Consider the following 21,651-nt stretch of genomic DNA (forward strand, 5'->3'; position numbering starts at 1 on the left):
CATTCAAATATGCTTGGTCAAACAAACCAATAGTTCGCACGAAGATTGACGTACTGTAGACCAACTATCCTTACCAGGAAACGCAACTGGCCCAATCAACTGCTACTTTCAGCTAAGTAGGCGGGACATAGTGGAGTAGGTTTTAGGTTGTCTTGTTAGCTCGGGCTGCCGGGTATTACACCGCTGTCCTCTGACTGGGAGATAAAAACGTGAGTTGATTCAACACGAGGTTTAAATGAAAATTGGTAATAGACAGTAACATTACTTTCGTGCTTAGGGCACTACCCATTTGGAAGGTGGGTGGTTTCTAATAGTTATTTATCGAAGCACGGTGCATGTGATATTTCACGAGCCAATTTTGTAGCTCGCGAAGCACTGCTGCATGCTAGCATTAGCCATATAGCATTCCAAGCAGCATTGCCGTAACGTGCTGTCACACACCAGTAACGTTAACTGGGTTCAACCCTGTCTTGTGTGCTAGTTTAGCTGACAACCGCAATTATTCGTTATTAGCTAGGTAACGAATTATTATATTTATTATATTTAAGTTGTATTGGTTATCTACCGTTGGTGGGGTTGCTAATGTTAGCGTTTACTGATTCGCTTGCTGTTCGCAAGCTAGGTACCATTCATTCATATGTCACAAGCTCGTACTAGCTTGCCAAGAGATGAGACGATTTCTTAATCATTATTGGATATGGAAGCTTGCTAGGCAAATAAATTACAGGCCCTAGTTGTTACGTTGCCCATATTCGACTCGACTTGCGTCTTAGATAGAGGTGCGTTAACGTTAGGTAGTTAGCTTGTATTGATCCAACCATGGTAGGCCAAGGCTCACGTACTGTACATGTTGGGTTTTCAGGGTTGGGCATATCTTCATGCTCTATAGTCTCCTGACAAGTCAAAGTTAGTTATGATAGCTAGATAGAAAATTTGGCGAGTTGGCTTAGTTTGGTGACCTCTAATTTACTGTTGCTGTGACTGGCCAAGTAGCCACATGCAATGTTGACACAACTAAACAGTGTTTTCATAGTTTTCAAATTCAGTGCCAACAACATTAGCTTTAAACTAGCGTGCTCGTTAGCTACTGTGGCTAATTTGCTTGCTCGCAGGGTACTAGCGAGTTAACTTGTACTCTCGGTTCATATGTCACGATATAAATCTGTCGTTAGCTCTAGCAGGCTTGCCTACTGTAATCTGTGTTGCAGGCAGGCCACTCCTCATGTACCATGTTATGTTACGTACATTTTAGCACTTACGTTCGAAAGTTGCCTAGCAAGCTAGGTATTCTGGTTTGAAAATATTTCGGATATTTTTTCGCAAATCGAATGAGGAGATGGGTAGAAGAGAAGCCTTTTGGAGAAAGTAAGCTTACCAGCAGTGTCAGTACCATCATTAACGGACCGAAGAAAACGAATACGGCATAGGCATAGCTGTGTTCACCTCAACTTGTGTCATGTGTTGAGGTCAGGGGTCATTAGGTAAAATGAGTAGTAGCGACCCCCTGCACCCTTGTTTAATTGGAGATAACTGTGTTGCGGTTTTGTGTCTTACTGACTGGATTGCCTCTAATAATCATCTTTTTGAGAAACTGTATTAAAGATGCTTAATTTTACAAACTCAGACTTAGCTGCTGAGTAGTATAATATATTTTTCTGCTGTGTTTAACTCTATGTTAACTGTTTTGTACCCTTTCCCATTTGACGCTTGTTTGTTTCCCTTTCCCTCTCTATCTCTTCCATCTCCCATTCTCTTTGTGTTCTATGTTCCATCCCTGTGTCTCCACCCGTATCAAGACAGTGCTCTCCCAATATTACCATCAGTACCCATCATCTCACAACGGCCCTCCTCTTTTTCTTCCCCCCTCCCTCTGTCTCTCTTTCTCTCTCTCTCTCATTCTCACAGCATGGGCAGTGTATTGGCTGCCAGCTCTCCCAACCCCCCTCCTGCTGTGGGTGGCAGTACCCCAGGAGGGCCCGGGTTGGTATCCGTACCTCCTGGGTTCACTATGCCCCCAGTCTCTCCCATCTCCCCTTCCTCCCCCTCCGGCAGTCCTCCAGGCCAGCAGGGGGAGACAGAGAGCTCACTACCTAATCCTGGCACTTTTGAAGAGTGCCACCGGAAGTGCAAAGGTGAATGAGTACTTTGTGTGTGTTTAAAATGTTGTTTACTTTTTTGTAACTGTTACAGCTGGTTAATCAAGATGTAATGAGCATCAAGTAAATGGCAAAAACAAAAAACTAATTTAGGTTTTTATGCCTAACTAATAATAATGCTAAGACTGGTGGCTAGTTACAAATCTCTGTGAGATAGCTGGTTAGCTGCCATAATTGCATATTGTGGGCATATTTCTGCAGGTGTGGCTGTGAATTTTGAATGATGGCTAGCTTGGAATGTTAATGATAAAACGGTGATGCCTTCTGGTATTCCCATGATGCATTGTTGTAGCAGTCTGTGTACTGGCCTTGTAACTCAGAGATTGCTGGTTCAGTTCTCATTGGGGCACTGCCATTGTACCTTCAACCTGAATCGTTTCAAATAAATGGATTATGTGTACAATAATGTAAGATAAATAATATAACACTGATAAATACCAAACATAGAAGTGACAAGGTCAGTAGTTTTCAAGGTCACAGCATGAAGGTCACCCTAACCACATGAGGATGGTAGAGCAATCCTCATATGAAGAACGAGGCAAGACAGGGTAAAGCCTGTGTATTATTTTTTAACTTTTATTTTGTATTTGCAATCTCGGCAAGGGTTTCTTCATACGATCACTCTCTTTCAGCTCGGGTAATTTAATTTCTTGGTGAATGTTTTTGGGTGTTGTTTTATTTTGTCGTAATTACTGGACGGAGGGGTGTCGGCAGTCAGTAATGGTTTTCTTTCATATTTGACAGAATGCCAGAGTTTTGTTTTTGTGGTCGGTGGTACATGTGCCTGTGGGGGAAATAATCACCAGCAGACATTTCTTGTTGCCGCTTTATTCTGGCCTAAAACAATTTTAAAGATTGAGTCATTTCAAATAGTCCACAGCCTGGAGACCCAAAGTCCCAAAATAAACCTCCCTGTTCCTGGCAAGGCCCAAGAGTATCCCCAGCTTGTGGCCATTTTGTCCATGTGTGAAGTGCAGTTTAGGGGTTTGCCGTTTCCTTTTTGGTCGTAAGAGTGACCGTAAAAGCCCCTCCTTAAATCGGCGTGCGCACGGTGCTGGATCCCTCCGTCCAGCGGTTGCACATTGCTGAGGAGGGTTGTGGCAACGCCGCTCCTCTGCTCGGCACAAAATGGCTGCTGAAGCAAAGCAGGCCTACCTGAGTCAGGTAGCCCCATCTGACATTTCCTGGCAAAATCTCATGAACGAAGCAGTAACTGTTGTTTTACGTGCCCAAGTTGTGAGGTTGGTTAATCTTTTGGTCTCTGCAATCTCTCAATGTTAATCCAAATTCTCCAAATCGCACAAGATACGGCGTGCTCCTGTTTCTATTTGATATTATATTTATTTTAAATTCATAACACAATAACACAATGTGCAATGAACCATACGTTTTTTTCTGATTACAGAAATTTAGGTAGTTGCAGAATTTTATGTCGTGTATATATATATATTCCATTTCTGTTTACAGTTAGCAATCACTCTTACTGGTTTTTTTTTTTTTTCTCCCCAAGTAATCAGCACGTGTATTTGGCCAATTTTTAGCTTCTCTCCAAGGCCAGATTCACGTTCATGTTCCTTTCACTGTTTGGACAAGGCTGGTGCTTGACGTGTTATCTGACCCGTGCGTCGGTGTAAACAAGCTGATTTTCTTGGAGCGGAGACACCTTTGGGGTCTTTTTCATGCACACTTGGTTAGCGTGTGACGTTCTTCGCTTCTGGTCGCTGCAGTCAGTGGAGGCTGATGACAGCACTGCAATGCAGATGTGGGGGCGGCAGTGTAGTATAATGGCTAAGGAGTTGGTCTTGTAACCTAAAGGTCGCAGGTTCGATTTCCCAGTTGGACGCTGCCATTGTACCCTTGAGAAAGCATCCTTAACCTGCATTGCTCCAATATATATCCAGCTGTATAATTGGATATGATGTAAGAACGTCTGCTAAATCCCTGTAATGTAATGCAACTGGTAAGAAAATGCAACACTGCAACTAGATGAGAAATTGCCCCAAATATCTTAATTATAAGTTAACATAAATCACATTCAACAGTATATCCAGGACAACATGACTGCAAAAGCAAACCATAAAATTGTTTTTTTTGTTTAATTGATTACCATAAATTTCCATCACATTAACTGATACCAGTGAACATCTTGTTGATGAGGGTGCTGCATAGGGTGTTAATTTAGTTCTCTCTGTCATCTCCCTCCTTTTTACAGAGGTCTTCCCTGCGCAGATGGAAGGAGTGAGGCTGGTGGTAAACAAAGGCCTGAGCAATCACTTCCAGGTCAGTAAAGGTCACTGCACTTTTTTTGTCTAAGAGGTAAGGGGGGGGGGGCTTTCGTGGAGGGGGATAATGCTTATTCAGCCTACAATCGTCATACACACAAACACACAAACAGCCCAGCAGGTATTCAGTCGGTTGGCTGAGTGAGTGAGCTGTTCTTGCCTTCTCTGTCTCTATAATTTATTTTTAGTGTAATGAATTGACCGTGATGTTCAAATAAAGGACCATCAAAAGTTAAAAAAAAAAAAAAGCCTCTGTCTCCACCCTGCAGGTTAATCACACCGTCACCCTCAGCACTCTGGGAGATTCCAGCTACAGGTTTGGGGCCACCTACGTGGGCTCCAAACAGACCGGACCTTCTGAGGTACGCGACCCCGCCCGAACGCCGCGCGCGTTTCGCGTCGTTCTCAGAAGAGGAGCCCGACCGAGAACGCGTTGTTAGGTCCGTTGGCGTTAGTGGTCGGGCCTCCTGGTAACCGTCGACAACTGGTAAACTGTGTGGGTCAACGTGAGACCCATGCCCAGGCTGAAGTTCTGGGTATTTGGGTGTTTACTGTGAGTTTTTTTTTTTTTTAATTTATTATAAATGTGCTTTTCTCACTAGTCTTTCCCGGTCATGGTTGGAGACATGGACAACGGTGGCAGCCTGAATGCCCAGGTCATTCACCAGCTCACCAGCAGGGTGCGCTCCAAGCTGGCTTTTCAGGTACAAAAAAAAAAAAAAAGAGTATTTTGTGTTTTGTTTCTGTTTTTACAGTTAGTTAGTTAATCATTTATTTCCTACCAGAATATTAAATAAGTTTTAAAAATGTTTTTCATATGTAGTGGTAGAATTTTCATTTATTATGTATGAAATGAGATTTGATACCTGCTTCTTTTCCTATTGCTGAATGGGGTCACTTTATGCTCGACTTTGGAGCCTCGTTCCACGTATTTTCCTGTGACTGGGGCTGCTGTGCTACGTTATGTTAGCTAGGCTCAGCTCTGATTGGTTGCTACTGAGAGTGTAACTGAATCGTGTGTCGTGTGTCTGCCAGACGCAGCAGCAGAAGTTTGTGAACTGGCAGTGCGACGCTGAGTTCCGGGGAGAGGATTTCACTGCCACCGTCACCCTCGGCAACCCGGACGTTCTTGTCGGCTCTGGTAGGCTTGCTGTTTCCTTGTTCCACGAATGCGGTTGTCTGCATCTTACGACTCTCCAGCTATGTTATATTATGTTGCATTTGTTCATCATATGTATCATTTTCTTTATCTCCTACCATCTCCTGCACCCCAACTATCTCTATCTCTTTGTCACACTCTTTCGCTGTCTCTTTCTCTGTCTCTCTCTCACTCTCTCTCTCTCTGCCTCACTCTCTCTCTTTCACTCTCTCTCTCTCTCTCTGCCTCACTCTCTCTCTCTCTCTCTCAGGTATTGTAGTGGCGCACTACCTCCAGTCCATCACCCCCTCTCTTGCTCTTGGAGGGGAGCTGGTGTACCATCGCAGGCCTGGAGAGGAGGGCACAGTCATGTCTCTGGCCGGCAGGTACACAGGTGAGGCCATCTTTCCAGCTGCAAGTCTCCTTAAGCCTCTAAGCTGTGACGTCGCAGTGATGTGATCAAAATGTTCTTCACTGAGCATCCTAATGCCGATGTCACAAACACTGCTGGTGACCGAAAGCAATGGAGTTCTAGAACATTGATTTTTGAAGAAAAATAAAACGTTCCAAAAAAAAACCTGCTGTTCTGCCGCCTTGTTGTTAATTCTCAGTTTCAAAAGAGGCATCTGCTGTTTACTTCTGTTTCCTCTCTCACATGCTCTCCATTTCCTCCTCCTTTTCCTCCTGCTTTTAGGTAGTAATTACATTGCCACGTTGACTGTTGGTGGAGCGGGGGCGCATGCTTCGTACTACCATAAAGCCAACGACCAGGTACGGCCTCCACCACCCCCCCCCCCCCCAGAGTAGTGCTCCACCCTTTCCTTCAGTGCTAATTCACAGGGATGTGCTGCCCAGTCACAAACCTGAGGATCGGCCCATCTTTCATGGGAGTGCTGAAGAGTAGGGAGTGTGTTCACCACTGTCCCAGCAGCACCGCTTGTTTGTGTTATCTCCGTCCTGTCAGTCTGGTGTTGTGAGTGTGCGTGTATATGTGCGTGCGGGAGTGAGCATGCATGCCCGTGCGTGTGTGCCTGCGTGTGAGGTGTGAGTGTGTGTACATGAGTGTGCGTATATGTGCATGCGGGAGTGAGCATGCATGCCCGTGCGTGTGTGCCTGCCTGCGTGCGTGTGAGGTGTGAGTGTGTGTACGTGAGTGTGCATGTGCGCGTACATACGAGTGAGTGTGTGCGTGTGTGTGTGCATGCGTGCGTGTGTGTTTCTGTGTGTGTGTGTGTGTGTGTGTGTGTGCGTGTGTGTGCATGTGTGTGTGTGCGCGTGTGTATCTCTCAGGATGTACTGCTACCAGAGCGTTAGCGCTGAGCCGTCTCTCCCCTGCTCCACAGCTGCAGGTCGGGGTGGAGTTTGAGGCGAGCACTCGGATGCAGGACACTAGCGTTTCATTTGGCTATCAGCTGGACGTTCCCAAAGCAAATCTGCTCTTCAAAGGTACGGTTACATCTGCCTCGCTACTGGGGGGGGGGGGGGGGAACCTTCTCTGACCATTACACATGAGTCATAGAACAGCCCTGGACCACAGATCTCAAGTCAGACTTTCCCACCGCTCAGTCTTCTCCCCAGACCTTTCTTAGTGCCCTGTTTCTTTTCTCCTGCAGTTTACAAAGCCCTGGACTCTAGCCCTCCAGGAGCTTCACTTGGCTGAATGTAGCATTTCCAATTCTCTTCTGAGATCAGTTGTGAACACCAGGCACACTGATCTGGGATTGGTTGTGTAGGGCAGGAACACTGATCTGGGATTGGTTGTGACGGACCTGTAAGCACACTGAGCAGGGGTGGGTGGGGCTGTTTGTGTAGCTGCTGACTCTCTCTCCGCCCTCCCTCCCGCCCCCCCGCAGGCTCCTTGGACAGTAACTGGGTGGTGGGGGCCACTCTGGAGAAGAAGCTGATCCCCCTCCCCCTCTCGCTGGCCCTGGGCGCCTTCCTCAACCACCGCAAGAACAAGTTCCAGTGCGGCTTCGGCATCACCATCGGCTAGAGGAGCAGGCGCGGCCGAGACCGCGAAACACGGACTGACACCCCGGGAAGACCGACGGGAACATCGAGCGACGGAGCGCGACAGACCTCACAGAGGCTGGAGCGCGGAGGCCATCTTACCATACTGTTCAGACAGCGGGGAACACTTCCACACAGACACGGTCCTTAGGAAACTATCCAATTGGCTTTTTTTTGTTTGTTTGTTTGTTTGTTTGTTTTGTTTGTTTTTTTAATGAGTTTTTTTTTTAAGTTCAGATTTTTTGTACTTGCAGGCTGTCAGTCAGGGCTCATGAAGAGTGAAGGAGTTTGTGCTAATGGTTTGGTCTCGGGGTCAAGTGGGTTGGAAATACTGTAGAATGTTTTGAATCTGTATTTTTTTTTTCTCTCTCCTCGTATTAATTTTCCAAATGGTACATATATGACAATATATATTGCCTGTATATATCTATTAAAAAGAAAAATGACATTTCTTACAAAATCAGAAGATAATTGAGTTGTGTGTTTTCTTTCAGCTCAGTAGCAGTAAGTGTGTAAGCTGATTAATGAATTAATTGATCTCTGAATTTTACTGCCAGATTTTGTAAGGGCAAAATAATGTAATAATTAACGTTATTTAAATAACAATAATTCATTTGTTTAGAAGATTGAAGACTTGTTTGTGGAACTAAAACCTATTGCACTTTAGCAATGTGCTGAACGTTCATTTGGGACTTTTATAGCTGCAAAAATAGAATCTAAAATCAAATTTAATATATTTTCTAAAATAATTCATATCGGGTGTGTGCTAGTATAATGGGATGTGAAAATCTGGAACCCATATTACATTTTTGTCAGTATATGTTTTTGTGGATTGAAAGAGAGACTTGCCTGAGTTTTGGTTTAAAAGCCCAGAACGTTGACTCTGGAATATCGGATATCGTTCGTTCTGAGCTTCTAACAGGAACAGGAAGTATGTGTGAAGACATTTAAGTATGACTGTTCCTCAGCTGATGAGCGAATCCTCTCCTCGGAGCTGACCGCCTTCTGGCTGGTATCGACCGTCGGCTCAACGGTAATGAACTGAAGAAACCGGAAGCTCTGCACGCGTTAGTGAGGACGAGGGAAGTTAGTTATGTTTACCTGTTCGTTTCTGCATGGTTGATTTACAGGTGGCAGCACGCAACCTGGTTTTCCCTTAAACCGTTTGGATTATTAGTAATGGGTTTTATTAATGTGAAACATTCTAGATTTAATAATGGTTAGTTTGCATTTTATTGTTTTAATGTAAATATGGGGCTGTGTATTCACTTTTTGCCTCTTGTTTGCTGTAAAATGGCTCCCTCTGCGGGTTAAATTACGGATAGTTGCTGTGGTAGATCTAGTCTTTGGTCCTTTTCGCCACCTAGTGGTAGAATAGAGGAACTACATGCCACCTTTAGGTCCATCTGTATGACGAGCCCACAGGCATATTAATCCACACACTTACAAGGGTCAAACTGAAAGTTTCTGCATATTAATTTGATCTGTGCTCCGTAACACATTCGGTCTCTCCTAGTTCTGGAGAATCTTTTGAGCACTCTGGAATGTCAGCCACCATCGCCTTGGAGTCAAACCTGATCCAAGCTAGACAACCTGATGCTTCTCTCCATTAGTGTGTTACTTGGTTGAAGTCTTGATAGCACCCATTGCTTTATGCACCACGTAGACCAAGGCCCTTATAATATATTGTAACTGTAAACGTAAACGTAAACGTGGTAACTCCTTTCTCCCTGTCCCCTTCCTCTGCGATCCAGAAGTCATTCCTGTAGCCTGCAGTCAGTTTTCCTTTATGTCCCAAATCCAGTCTTCCTAGCTTCTCATTTATGTCTGTGGATATTATTCTGTTCGGTCCAGCACAGAACATTTCAGTCACTCTTCTGGTTTGTATTGTGCTCCTAAAACTCAATTTTTCCACTGTGGTGCGTCAGTCGGTCTGATGTATGGATGGATGTACTTTGCCCCCTCGTGCTCGGATTATCTGCGTTCAGTGGACTCCGCTCCTTCCTGAAGATGCTGAAATGTGCAGGGAGTCAGCCGGGAGGGAGAGGAGGTGGGGTTCAATTGAAACGGTCATTCGGGAAATAAAAAGCTGCAAGAAAATAAAATAACAGTGCATGTAACAGCTGTGTTCTCTGATGTTTACCCACTGGACTGAATTATATACAGAAGTGCAGAGGCAACATGTGGTAAATGAAGCCTGTTCATAAAAGGTATCCTGTTAAAATCCTTTAAATTTTCTAATTATTATTTTTGAAAACCAGTAGCAGCTGCGGTTATATTTGTTTCCGAATATTCATGAATTTCTTGTCAAGGATGCATATTCCAAACCATCTGTCCACAGTGAATACAGAACTACGTGAAAAAAATATGTCTGACTGCAGGTTCAATGGAAAGAATCGGGCACAAGTTGTTTCCTCTCTACGTTATTCAATTAAAATATCAGATGTCTAGGTGGACCGATGAAGTAAGCGGGAACGTCAATCCTCTCGTAAAAGACAATGTACCGTACTGACACGCGCCTCAAGTGTGGACTCCGATCTCTCTTGCAACATATAGTAATGTTATTGCGATGCTAAAAATCAGTCACCTCATGTGAACTCAAACATTCTTTCAGAAGGAGGTCATGCAATTCCTGTAATCTATCACTGATCAATACGTGTGTGTAGTGACGTTGATAGAGTAATCGTACGCATTCGTGTGAACGAGCGCGCTAATATGCATTAAAAAAAACTTTACCTCACTGATACAATAAGTACAATTATTTCTGTTTGAAGGATTGAAGTGGCGCAGGTGACATTACAGGTTGTTATAAGATTTGGGAAAAACAAAGTGGTTAGCAACAGAAAATAAATTCCCCAAACAAATGCTAAACTCTGACACCACACTAGGTGGTATAAGTAGGTTTGAGGTGTTGAGATGTGGATGAATTTGAATAGAAATAACAGCAAAGCAAACAAACTGATGTCAGTAAGAAATGTATGATTTGTGCTGGGAAGTGGCTATAGAGTTTGACCCAGTGTGACTAATATATTCTCATAAAATCTCATTTTCATATATTCTCAGTAAATCGTATTTTCCTTCTTTTGTAAGAGACGAGGAGGTCTCTGTTGGTTCCCGTGTAAGCAGGGTTCAATAAATCCAGTATCCGTGCACAGCCTGTTAAAGATGAAATTGAGTTTTCAAGGTCCAATTAGTTCCAATATGTGTTGTCGAGGTGTGGTTGCTATGTGTTGTCAGGGTCCAGTCCAGATGGGTTGAGAGTCTGATGTGGAGCAGGAGTGTCAGGATGGGAAGCAGCCCTGGTGACAGCAGGGCATTCACTGCTGGACTTTGTGTTCTTCACTGCAGCTCTCAGCTCTTCATAGAGTATATAAAGCTCTGCCACACACACACAAACACACACCCTCACACACTCACACACTTACTCTCACCGGGATTAACAAAGACTCACTCACTCATACAGGTAAGACACACTTCCATCATTTGCATTATATTGTAGAAACTATTTCAAGTGAAGTTGAATATTTACGGTGAAATGTTGCAGTAGAAGCTGACTGATTATGTGTTAATTATTTTTCTTCTGTTCCAGGATTTGGATCGCAGTCATGAAGGTGTTTGTGGTGCTTGTACTTGCAGTATTCACTGGTGTGTAAACTTATTTGTTGGCATCAGAATGCTTATTTATATGGTTATAACAGCTCTTAGTTATGTATTTGCTGGGATTTTGACACTTTAGCCTAATCTAACTACAATATTTTACTATATTAACTCAAATAGTTTATGATATTGGCTTTTTTAAAGATAAGATTTAAGATTCTTAAAATGTGGGAACTTAAAATGTTACGCACAATTTGTTGGTGAAAAACTAGTAAATTGATGCAAAATAAATTATCAGTCATTTCCAAAGGAAAGCTTTCTGTAGCATCAACACTGTGTGTCTCCTAATAGAGGTTTTCATATGTCCATGGATTAGATTTTTTAAAATTATTGCTATAACACACAGGCTGCCATGGCAACATTCTTTCGGCAAGTCAGCCCAAGCCACAGTTGGAGCTGGTGAAAAATGCATTCTGGGACTATGTCGCCAAGGCAACTCACACTGCTGAAGAGACTCTTCAGGCGATCAGACAGTCTGAGCTGGGCCAGGAAGTCAAGTAAGTCAACAAAAAGTGTTTGCAATCAAATGAACGCAAATAAGAATAATTTCATTAATAGAAGTGGAAGTTACTCTCAAAACGCTGTGCTAACTTCGCTTTCTCTCTGTCCTCGCAGTGCTCAGATCACAGAGAGCGCGGATGCGACCAGCAAATACATTGTCACTCTCCACAGTCAGATGACCCCTCTGGCTCAGAAGTTGCTGACCCAACTCTCCCAGGAGGCTGAGCAGCTGAGGGTACGTCTCGAGAAAGATTTAAGCCTCAAAAAGGTTCAGTTTGAGCCCTACGCCGAGGAGCTGAGAACCAACATTCAGCAGCAGGTGGAGCAGCTGAAGCAGGATGTGGCCCCTTATGTAGAGTCCCTGGAGCCCGAGGCCCTGAAGGCCGCCCTGCTCCAGAAGAGCGAGGAGCTGAAGGGGAGCCTGGAGCAGAGCGTGCAGGAGCTGCAGTCCCAGCTGGACCCCCACACCCAGGAGCTGAAGGAGAAAGTGGAGCAGCACCTGCAGGACTTCCACAAGAGTATGGCTCCCCTGGCCCAGAGCTTCCAGACCCAGCTGGCCCAGAAAACCCAGGAGATCCAGCAGAGTCTGGCCCCCTACGGTGAGGACCTGAGAGAGAAGCTGAACCCCTACGCCCAGGACCTGAAGGCCCAGCTCACTGCCCTCTGGGAGTCCTTCACCAAGAAGAACTAGACAGGCTTCATTCCCCATGGCTTTCTCTTTAACTCAGTGACTTCTTGAACAATTCCTCGGAAGTTACTTCAGGATCTCTGTTCTCACTGAATCTCAATCATATGAAGGACAATGTGTGTCAATGCCAACTAAGATCACAACCAAGCCATTCTGTTGTCCTCTGACCTTTGAAAATGCTATAATATTCAAGCATTCAAGCATTCAAGCAATGTTGATTGAGATGAATACAGAAATATGTATTTCTTTATAGTTTCATGTCCTGCAAGATATGAAAGATGCTTGTTTTTGTTTTTTTTCTTTAATTTATTAAAATAAAGTACTCCATAAAAGAAATAGCATTTTCCTGACTTCAATAGTGCACAGAAACATGAAATTATTTTGCGTAAAACTGAAACATTATAGAAAAGACTGTAGAGAAGATACTTTATACTTGAACTATACAGTTCTGTGAAAAAGTTTTTTTTTTCTTTCCTGATTTCCACCATTACTGCATATTTGTCACACTGAATGGTTTCAGGTCTTTAGACAAAACATTATATTTGACAAAGGAAACTCAAGAAAACACAAGCCACATTTTTAAAATTTCATTTATTAATGAAAAATGTTATCAAACAACCATATAGCCTAAGTGAAAAAGCAATTGCCCCTTCAAATTTAATAACTGGCTACACCATCTTTAGCAGTAATAACTGCACCAAACACTTCCTATAACTTGAAATCAGTCTTTCATTATTGCCATGGAGGATTATTAGCTATTCTTTGCAGAACTGCATTTGCTCAGGCAAATTGGTAGGTTTTCAAGCATAAGCTGCTTGTTTAGCTCAATTTTGCTTCTTTTCAGCCATTCAGATGTGGACTTGATTTTGTGTTTTGGATCATTGTCTTGCTGCATAACCCAATAATGCTTCAGCTTCAGCTCATGGACAGATGACTGGACACTCTCCTGCAGAAGTTTCTGATACAGAGCAGAATTCATGGTTCCTTCAAAAACAGCAAATCCTTCAGGTCCCATGGCAGCAAAGCATCCACACACCATCACACTACCACCACCAAGTTTGACTGCTGGTATGATGTTCTTATGGTGAAATGCAGTATTTGCTTTACACCAGACATAATGGGACCTGTGTTGTCCAAATGTTCCACTTTTCTTTTAAAATATATTTTTGGGGGCTTTTCAGCTTTATTGGACAGGACAGTGTAGAGTGAAAGGAAGAACAGGGGAGGAGAGAGGGAGAGACATGCGACAAAGGGTCGCACGGTCATTACATTACATTACATTATAGGCATTTAGCAGACGCTCTTATCCAGAGCGACGTACAACAAGTGCATTCAGACTCGAACCGCCGACGTCGCAGCTCGTAATGAGCATGTGGACAGTGAGTGTGCTACAGGCTACGTCATGAGACACCCCCAAATGCTCCACTTTTGACTCATCTGTCCATAGTACATTATTTCAAAAGGTTTAAGGATCACTCAGATGCTTTTTTGCAAATGTGAGATGAGCATGTTTCTCTTGGCTAGTAGTGGTTTTTATCTTGCTACTCTCACATGAATTCCATTGTTTTCCTAGTCTCTTTTGTGGAGTCATGAAAACTCTTTTGTGGAGTCATGAATATTGACCTTAGCTAAGGCTAGATGAGCCTGCAGCTTTTTTTGGATGTTCTTCTGGGAGTTTTGTGACTTCCTGGATGAGTTGTTGCTCAGATAACTTTTGGCAGGCTGGCCACTCCTAGGATGATTCACCACTGTTACAAGTGTTCTCCATTTTGAGATAATGGCTCTCTGTGGTTCAGTGTAACCCCAGAGCCTTATAAATGGCTTTGTAACCTTTTCCAGACTGATATATTTCAACAACAGTTTTCTAATATCTTCTGGAATTTTCTTTGATCGTGGCAAAGCTCGCTTGTAGAAACTTTGTGGTTACTACTTTACTCTGATGGTAAGCTTCAATATGAGTGAGGTTTAGATTCAAGAGGGCTGGCTTCAGTCAAGCATGGCTTTGTTGCTGGGGTGACATAGCTCAGGAGGTAGGTGTCTGGCAGTCGGAGGGTTGCTGGTTTTATCCCCCGCCCTGGGCATGTCGAAGTGTCCCTGAGCAAGACACCTAACCCCTAATTGCTCCCAACGAGCTGATTGGTACCTTGCATGTCGGCCTTTCACTGTTGGTGTGCGTGTGTGTGTGTGTGGCACGAATTGTAAAGCGCTTTGGATAAAAGCGCTATATAAATGCAGTCCCTTTACCATTTATGTTCAATCAGCTGAATCTAATCATCAATTAAATTTGGTTCATGGGTCGATTGCGCAACTAATGAGGCATTTACTTTTTTATATGGGTGTTTTATAACTTTTTTCTTGTTCCACTAAGACATAATGTTCTGGAGGCATTTTTAGCATGTGAAAAATACTTATTTTGTTTTAAAGATGCGTAATTAAGCAAGTTTTACTGCATTCTATGAAGTTAAAAATAATTAGACCTCTGGACCTTTTAGTTGTGAACTACCCTTTTACCTTCCCTGTTAATAATTTCACGAAAACCTGTGACTAGTGATGATAAAATCATTTGGTTTGGAAAGAAATACTGTAAAAGGTTTCTGGTATTAAATTCAATATCAAAGTACAAGCAGTATTGCAATCCAATCTCTTTCCTTTCTCCTTCTAGTGAGGATAACATGCCATAATTTTGGAAATACATTTATTTAAATAATTTATGCAGACAAGACATCTTTTGTGTCTAACAATAAATTATTATATAAATAAATACATACTTCAGGACATAATTGAAATGATAGGATATCAATGGTATCAGTGCTTGAAGATTACAGTATTTTCATGGTTCAGTGGATAACAGAATGACTGTGATCTTAGTTGGGATACACTCTCAGGTCATCATTTCCCTTGGATTCAATGCTACTATGCAATGTTAACTAATTTAAAAGAGAACCAATAAAATATTACCAATAAAATGTAAATGTGGGAAATGTGAACGAAGTAACAACGATTCTGGAGAAGTAGCTTCTCTTCAGCTGTCACAAAGTCACGGAGTTACAGAGAAAGGCATGGGGAATGAAGCAGAGATCCTTCCATGTCTAGTTCTTCTTGGTGAAGGACTCCCAGAGGGCAGTGAGCTGGGCCTTCAGGTCCTGGGCGTAGGGGTTCAGCTTCTCTCTCAGGTCCTCACCGTAGGGGGCCAGATTCTGCTGGATCTCCTTGGTTTTCTGGGCCAGCTGGGTCTGGAAGCTCTGGGCCAGGGGAGCCACACTCTTGTGGAAGTCCTGCAGGTGCTGCTCCACTTTCTCCTTCAGCTCCTGGGTGTGGGGGTCCAGCTGGGACTGCAGCTCCTTCACGCTCTGCTCCAGGCTCCCCTTCAGCTCCTCGCTCTTCTGGAGCAGGGCGGCCTTCAGGGCCTCAGGCTCCAGGGACTCTACATAAGGGGCCACATCCTGCTTCAGCTGCTCCACCTGCTGCTGAATGTTGGTCCTCAGCTCCTCAGCATAGGGCTCCAGCTGGACCCTCAGGTTGATCAGGTCTTTCTCCAGACGAACCTTCAGCTGCTCGGCCTCCTGGGAGAGTTGTGTCAGCAAGTCTTGAGCCAGAGGGGTCATCTGACTGTGGAGAGTGACAATGTATTTGCTGGCCACATCCGCGCTCTCTGTGATCTGAGCACTGTGAGGACAGAGAGAAAGAGAAGATGGAACAGGGAGCTCAGAAGTTTGTACGTGTCTGATAAATCAGATACTGTTATTATTTGATTGTGAACACTTGTTTCTTACTTACTTGACTTCCTGGCCCAGCTCAGATTGTCTGATCACCTGAAGAGTCTCTTCAGCAGTGCGTGTTGCCTTTGCAACATAGTCCCAGAATGCATCTGTCACCAACTCCAGCTGTGGCTTGGGCTGGTCTGCCCAAAGAAGGTTGGCATGGCAACCTGGTGGGACATAGATTGAATTCTGTGTCATTGGTCATGCAGGTATGAAAGTCACAAAAGGCAGCAAACGTTTTCTCACTGCTGTTCCAACTCAGAATGATTCATGTACTTTTTCAGCTTTAAACTACTTCAGTTTTAACAAATTCTCTTTTTGTATTTGAGAACTCACACAATTACATGCTATTCTAATAATACCTTTTTCCTTTATGCCTGTTTTTCACATAGCAGTAGTATTTCAGATAAGGGTACTGCTATTGAATTTTTCTGTCTCAAACTGTACTTCAACATGTTATCATGCTAAATAATGACCATCACTGGCAAAGCATTGTTAAAAATTACAAATACAGCGTTATTAGAAATATAAGAATTGATACAATTAACTTACCGGTGAAAACAGTTAGTGCAAGTGCCACAAAGACCTTCATGACTGCGTTTCAAAGCCTTGGTGGGAAAAAGGTTTTATATTCAAACAACAGCTCTATATGAACACTTTCACATTTCAGTCATATTAGCAGTGCTCAATATGCCAGTGGTATGTATCTTACCTGCGATGTGAGAGTGTCTCTGTGTGCCCTGGTATGAGTGTGAGTGGATGTGTGGGTGTGTGGCAGAGCTTTATATACTCTATGAAGAGCTGAGAGCTGCAGTGAAGAACACAAAGTCCAGCAGTGAATGCCCTGCTGTCACCAGGGCTGCTTCCCTTCCTGACACTCCTGCTCCACATCAGACTCTCAACCCATCTGGACTGGACCCTGACAACACATAGCAACCACACCTCGACAACACAAAATGAAAGTGACGTGTAATATCAACGCTCAAGGCCAACATACACACGTACCGCAGGTTTTTAAATATGCTTTTTCTCCCAGTTTGGAATGTCTGGTAGAACTCAGCAGCCACGTTCATTTTGGTAACCTCCCCTATCAACCTGAAAGAGTGCAGACAAGCAGGCACTCTGCTCTGATATCAAACTGCTGTTTCTTTACAGACTGCAGATGTTTTAACAGAAAATTCCATCCATCCATCCATCCATTATATAAACCTGCTTATTCCTGGTCAGGGTCGTGGGGGTACTGGAGCCTATCCCAGCATGCATTGGGCAAGAGGCAGGAATACACCCTGTACAGGTCACCAATCTATCGCAGGGCAAGCACACCATTCACTCACCATTTTTAACAGATAATTCCTTATTATAATTTCCTTTAAAATGTATGAGAATTGTAGCCAGAAGTGTATTAGAATGAAAAGTTAGCTAGAATGTTGATAAGAGTTAAAACACACAGAAATCCCCCGTAGAACCCCCCAGTGATATGGGCACATGTGCAATAAATATATTATTTCTGGTTGTTCTGGATACATATATGCACTTCTTCTTATTCAGCCACTCTTACATGTAGTCCATGTCTTGATCTTTTCACTGTTTACCAAGGTGAAATTTTCAGTCTGGTCACATGATACACCATTTTAAAATGTTAAAACTCATGCTTCTACGTCTATAAACTATTTTACCATGCCAATGTTTTAGCAACAACAGTTCCTTATTTTGTATGGTGGGGTGGCAGAACAAGCTTTGGGGGCCCTCTCCTTCTTTTCATTCAGGAACCGTACAGACGAGACAAATCATGATAAATTTGATACGTTTGTCAAAGCAGGAACCTCCAGCAAGCAAAATCCATTGTCATTTTTAGTCCCAAAAACATACTTACTCAGAGAAACCTCGGTTTAGTTAGAAATTCTCCTGAGGAATTACTGTCCTTAATTTCACCATGCATACATGCCGAAAGTATTGTGTACACAATGATGTTGTTACTTCCGGTTTGCATAGATCCTCTGGAATGAAACAAGCCCACATATAAGCTTCTCTGGGAAGTAGAGGCCAAGCAGTCCCTCAACATAGCCAGTGGGACTCGCAATTCATGTGTGGTTAAAGACATATTGTCATATTCTTGAATTAAATGGTATTATAATGTTGGTTCATCCAAGTATAAATAATAGCACTTTTTATACATAGCCCCCCATTTCAGGGTAACATAATGTTTGAGACAAATGGCTTCACAGGTGTTTCTGATTAGTCAGATGAGTTTATTTGCTTCTTTAGTGCAGGTATAGGAGAGCTTTCTAGTCTTGATTCGAGGCTTTTGATTGCCTTTTGAATTTGTCATTGGCTTTTGTCGGTATATGAACCAGAGTTGTGCCAATGAAAGTCAAGGAAGCCATTATAGGGCTGAGAAAGGTGAAGAAACAATCAAAGACATTGGCCAAGCCTTAGGTCTGTCAAAATCAACAGTTTGGAACATCATTTAAAAAAGAGCACTAGTGAGCTCAGTAATCACAAAGAGTGATTGATTACTTAGCGAGAGTCGGGGGGGGGGGGGGGGGGGGGGGTTCCTGACATTCTTTGAGGTATGAGTATAATTTTCTTCTTGTATAGGACTGACATATATAATTCATGGGGTTATGAATCTCTTCTGTGAGTGTCAGAACTTATTTCTATGGCATGCAGTGCAGTCTGCATACAGGATTCATGATTTAAATTTTATTTAGCCCTCCCTGTCAGCATCCTGCCACATCATCAGGTCAATCACAGAAATAAGGGGTTGATGCAATCATCAGCTATCATGGCAAAATGTGTCTTTGTTTTGTAAAGGAGCTGCACAGTGTTCATCTTCTTTGAGGCCGTGTAATGACAAACATTCAGAATCATAAAACAGCCTTCCTGTATTTAAGGTAGCCATAACTGTCTCAACGTTCTCCATATTGTCTGGTAACTGGGACATGTTACTGTGTGTAGGCCAACATGCTCTACTTTCTTCAGAGCATAGGTTAAGATGTTTTTCTTTGTATGTCATACATTGTGTACCATATCTTGAAGTAAAGGAAAAGTACGTCAAACGCATATAGAGATAAGCCCCAGTTTATCAGTGAGGTTCTGTTGGGGATTTCCATGTGGTTTAATGGTCTTTTACAAATATGCTTGTTAACCGTTGCTTCTGATATATTTCTAACTATAACTAATATACAATTTAAAGGTAATTATGATAGAGAATTTTCTGTTAAAACTGCCTGCCGTCTGAAAAAAGAAGCAGCAGTCTGATGTCAGAGAAGAACATGAGCTTGTCTGTACTCTCCCAGGTTCACAAGGGAGGTTAGAGAAATGAACATGGCCGATTAATACAACATTCCGACATTTCAAACATTCCAAATTGGGAGAAAAGGAATTGCAAAAAAAGAAAACCTATTGTACGTGTATGTACGTCGGTTTTGAGGGTTGATATTGCCGTTTTCATAGTGCCGTTTTGCCACGATCAAATGTAATTTAGTCCTCTTCCTCTATGTCGTCAAGGTGTGGTTGCCATGTGTTGTCAGGGTCCAGTCCAGGTGGGTTGAGAGTCTGATGTGGAGCAGGTGTGTCAGGAAGGGAAGCAGCCCTGGTGACAGCAGGGCATTCACTGCTGGACTTTGTGTTCTTCACTGCAGCTCTCAGCTCTTCATAGAGTATATAAAGCTCTGCCACACACCCACACACACACACACACACACACACTCATACCAAGGCACACAGAGACACACTCTCACATTGCAGGTAAGATACATACCACTGGCATATTGAGCACTGCTAATATGACTGAAATGTGAAAGTGTTCATTTAGAGCTGTTGTTTGAATATAAAACCCTTTTCCCCCCAAGGCTTTGAAACGCAGTCATGAAGATCTTCGTGGTACTTGCACTAACTGTTTTCACCGGTAAGTTAATTGTATCAATTCTGATATTTCTAATAACACTGTATTTGTCATTTTTAGCATTGCTTTGCCAGTGATGGTCATTATTTAGCATGATAACATGTTAACAAGTACAGCTTGAGACAGAAAAATTCAATAGCAGTACCCTTATCTGAAATAGTACTGCTATGGGAAAAACAGGCATAAAGGAAAAAGGTATTATTAGAATAGCATGTAATTGTGTGAGTTCTCAAATACAAAAAGAGAATTTGTTGAAACTGAAGTAGTTTAAAGCTGAAAAAGTACATGAATCATTCTGAGTTGGAACAGCAGTGAGAAAACGTTTGCTGCCTTTTGTGACTTTCATACCCGCATGACCAATGACACAGAATTCAATCTATGCCCCACCAGGTTGCCATGCCAACCTTCTTTGGGCAGACCAGCCCAAGCCACAGCTGGAGTTGGTGACAGATGCATTCTGGGACTATGTCGCCAAGGCAACACGCACTGCTGAAGAGACCCTCCAGACGATCAGACAGTCTGAGCTGGGCCAGGAAGTCAAGTAAGTAAGAAATAAGTGTACACAATCAAATAACAGAAGTATCGGATTTATCAGACACGTACAAACTTCTGAACTCCCTGTTCTAACTTCTCTTTCTCTCTGTCCTCACAGTGCTCAGATCACAAAGAGCGCGGACGTGGCCAGCAAATATGTGGTTACTCTCCACAGTCAGATGACCCCTCTGGCTCAAGACTTACTGACCCAACTCTCCCAGGAGGCCGAGCAGCTGAAGGTTCGTCTGGAGAAAGACCTGATCAACCTGAGGGTCCAGCTGGAGCCCTACGCTGAGGAGCTGAGGACCAACATTCAGCAGCAGGTGGAGCAGCTGAAGCAGGATGTGGCCCCTTATGTAGAGTCCCTGGAGCCCGAGGCCCTGAAGGCCGCCCTGCTCCAGAAGAGCGAGGAGCTGAAGGGGAGCCTGGAGCAGAGCGTGAAGGAGCTGCAGTCCCAGCTGGACCCCCACACCCAGGAGCTGAAGGAGAAAGTGGAGCAGCACCTGCAGGACTTCCACAAGAGTATGGCTCCCCTGGCCCAGAGCTTCCAGACCCAGCTGGCCCAGATAACCCAGGAGATCCAGCAGAGTCTGGCCCCCTATGGTGAGGACCTGAGAGAGAAGCTGGACCCCTACGCCCAGGACCTGAAGGCCCAGCTCACTGCCCTCTGGGAGTCCTTCACCAAGACAAACTAGACATGGAAGGATCTCTGCTTCATTCCTCATGCCTTTCTCTGGCACTTATTCACTGTTTCTCCAGTTGATCCACTTAAGATTATAATCATTTAGTTCTGATTCAATCTGAAATGGACCAGCTTTATGGAAAACGACATTATTCTTCAGTACAGTGCAATTATTTTGCCAAATCCAAAACTTTCTTCTCTGTGCAAGTCATATCAATGATTCATTATTTATTTGTTTTATTATTTATTGTAAGATTGAATAGGTGTTCAATCAAATAAAAAATTACATTTACCCCCAAAAAAATTGCATCCTCTTTATTTCTGAGATTTCCTTT

At 43.3% G+C, this 21,651-nt stretch overlaps 4 protein-coding genes across 9 annotated transcripts; 3 read left to right on the top strand and 1 right to left on the bottom strand.

Annotated features, from left to right (window-relative positions):
* Window positions 1–102: 102 nt before the first annotated feature.
* On the top strand, window positions 103–8,052 carry LOC118234355 (mitochondrial import receptor subunit TOM40 homolog). 5 transcript variants are annotated; one of them, XM_035430833.1, is made up of 10 exons: window positions 103–209; window positions 1,906–2,132; window positions 4,369–4,436; window positions 4,708–4,800; window positions 5,041–5,142; window positions 5,474–5,579; window positions 5,848–5,970; window positions 6,271–6,347; window positions 6,920–7,022; window positions 7,430–7,569. In XM_035430833.1, exons 2-10 carry the CDS (start codon window positions 1,907–1,909, stop codon window positions 7,567–7,569), a joined length of 1,038 nt encoding a protein of 345 aa, XP_035286724.1. In that variant the 5' UTR covers window positions 103–209; window position 1,906. The 5 variants fall into 5 exon arrangements, with proteins under 5 accessions (XP_035286724.1, XP_035286721.1, XP_035286722.1 ...); XM_035430830.1 differs by having other exon boundaries at window positions 123–209; window positions 1,801–2,132; XM_035430831.1 differs by lacking the exon at window positions 103–209 and adding an exon at window positions 222–296 and having other exon boundaries at window positions 1,801–2,132.
* Window positions 8,053–10,628: 2,576 nt separating this feature from the next.
* Window positions 10,629–21,620, top strand: LOC118234360 (apolipoprotein A-IV-like). 2 transcript variants are annotated; one of them, XM_035430848.1, is made up of 5 exons: window positions 10,629–11,049; window positions 11,176–11,231; window positions 11,590–11,740; window positions 11,859–12,431; window positions 21,326–21,620. In XM_035430848.1, the coding sequence occupies exons 2-5, from the start codon at window positions 11,192–11,194 to the stop codon at window positions 21,327–21,329; spliced, it is 768 nt and encodes a 255-aa protein (XP_035286739.1). In that variant the 5' UTR covers window positions 10,629–11,049; window positions 11,176–11,191; the 3' UTR covers window positions 21,330–21,620. The 2 variants fall into 2 exon arrangements, with proteins under 2 accessions (XP_035286739.1, XP_035286738.1); XM_035430847.1 differs by lacking the exon at window positions 21,326–21,620 and having other exon boundaries at window positions 10,634–11,049; window positions 11,859–12,768.
* Window positions 15,111–16,982, bottom strand: LOC118234362 (apolipoprotein A-IV-like). Its single transcript, XM_035430851.1, has 4 exons — window positions 16,906–16,982; window positions 16,746–16,801; window positions 16,210–16,360; window positions 15,111–16,098 (listed from the first exon to the last, which is right to left on the bottom strand). The coding sequence occupies exons 2-4, from the start codon at window positions 16,783–16,785 to the stop codon at window positions 15,522–15,524; spliced, it is 768 nt and encodes a 255-aa protein (XP_035286742.1). The 5' UTR covers window positions 16,786–16,801; window positions 16,906–16,982; the 3' UTR covers window positions 15,111–15,521.
* Window positions 19,885–21,620, top strand: LOC118234361 (apolipoprotein A-IV-like). Its single transcript, XM_035430849.1, has 4 exons — window positions 19,885–19,943; window positions 20,048–20,103; window positions 20,491–20,641; window positions 20,753–21,620. Exons 2-4 carry the CDS (start codon window positions 20,064–20,066, stop codon window positions 21,327–21,329), a joined length of 768 nt encoding a protein of 255 aa, XP_035286740.1. The 5' UTR covers window positions 19,885–19,943; window positions 20,048–20,063; the 3' UTR covers window positions 21,330–21,620.
* Window positions 21,621–21,651: the final 31 nt, after the last annotated feature.

Source organism: Anguilla anguilla, chromosome 8 (assembly GCF_013347855.1).
Source record: "Anguilla anguilla isolate fAngAng1 chromosome 8, fAngAng1.pri, whole genome shotgun sequence".
Taxonomy (NCBI): Eukaryota; Metazoa; Chordata; class Actinopteri; order Anguilliformes; family Anguillidae; genus Anguilla; species Anguilla anguilla.

Excerpts from the sequence above, each read along its gene's own strand:
- LOC118234361 (XM_035430849.1), top strand. The coding sequence starts at position 20,064 with ATGAAGATCTTCGTGGTACTTGCACTAACTGTTTTCACCG. Across the intron at positions 20,104-20,490 it reads TGCACTAACTGTTTTCACCG|GTTGCCATGCCAACCTTCTT; the intron begins GTAAGTTAATTG and ends ATGCCCCACCAG. Across the intron at positions 20,642-20,752 it reads GAGCTGGGCCAGGAAGTCAA|TGCTCAGATCACAAAGAGCG; the intron begins GTAAGTAAGAAA and ends CTGTCCTCACAG.
- LOC118234355 (XM_035430833.1), top strand. The coding sequence starts at position 1,907 with ATGGGCAGTGTATTGGCTGCCAGCTCTCCCAACCCCCCTCCTGCTGTG. Across the intron at positions 2,133-4,368 it reads GTGCCACCGGAAGTGCAAAG|AGGTCTTCCCTGCGCAGATG; the intron begins GTGAATGAGTAC and ends TCCTTTTTACAG. Across the intron at positions 4,437-4,707 it reads GCCTGAGCAATCACTTCCAG|GTTAATCACACCGTCACCCT; the intron begins GTCAGTAAAGGT and ends TCCACCCTGCAG.
- LOC118234362 (XM_035430851.1), bottom strand. The coding sequence starts at position 16,785 with ATGAAGGTCTTTGTGGCACTTGCACTAACTGTTTTCACCG. Across the intron at positions 16,361-16,745 it reads TGCACTAACTGTTTTCACCG|GTTGCCATGCCAACCTTCTT; the intron begins GTAAGTTAATTG and ends ATGTCCCACCAG. Across the intron at positions 16,099-16,209 it reads GAGCTGGGCCAGGAAGTCAA|TGCTCAGATCACAGAGAGCG; the intron begins GTAAGTAAGAAA and ends CTGTCCTCACAG.
- LOC118234360 (XM_035430848.1), top strand. The coding sequence starts at position 11,192 with ATGAAGGTGTTTGTGGTGCTTGTACTTGCAGTATTCACTG. Across the intron at positions 11,232-11,589 it reads TGTACTTGCAGTATTCACTG|GCTGCCATGGCAACATTCTT; the intron begins GTGTGTAAACTT and ends TATAACACACAG. Across the intron at positions 11,741-11,858 it reads GAGCTGGGCCAGGAAGTCAA|TGCTCAGATCACAGAGAGCG; the intron begins GTAAGTCAACAA and ends CTGTCCTCGCAG.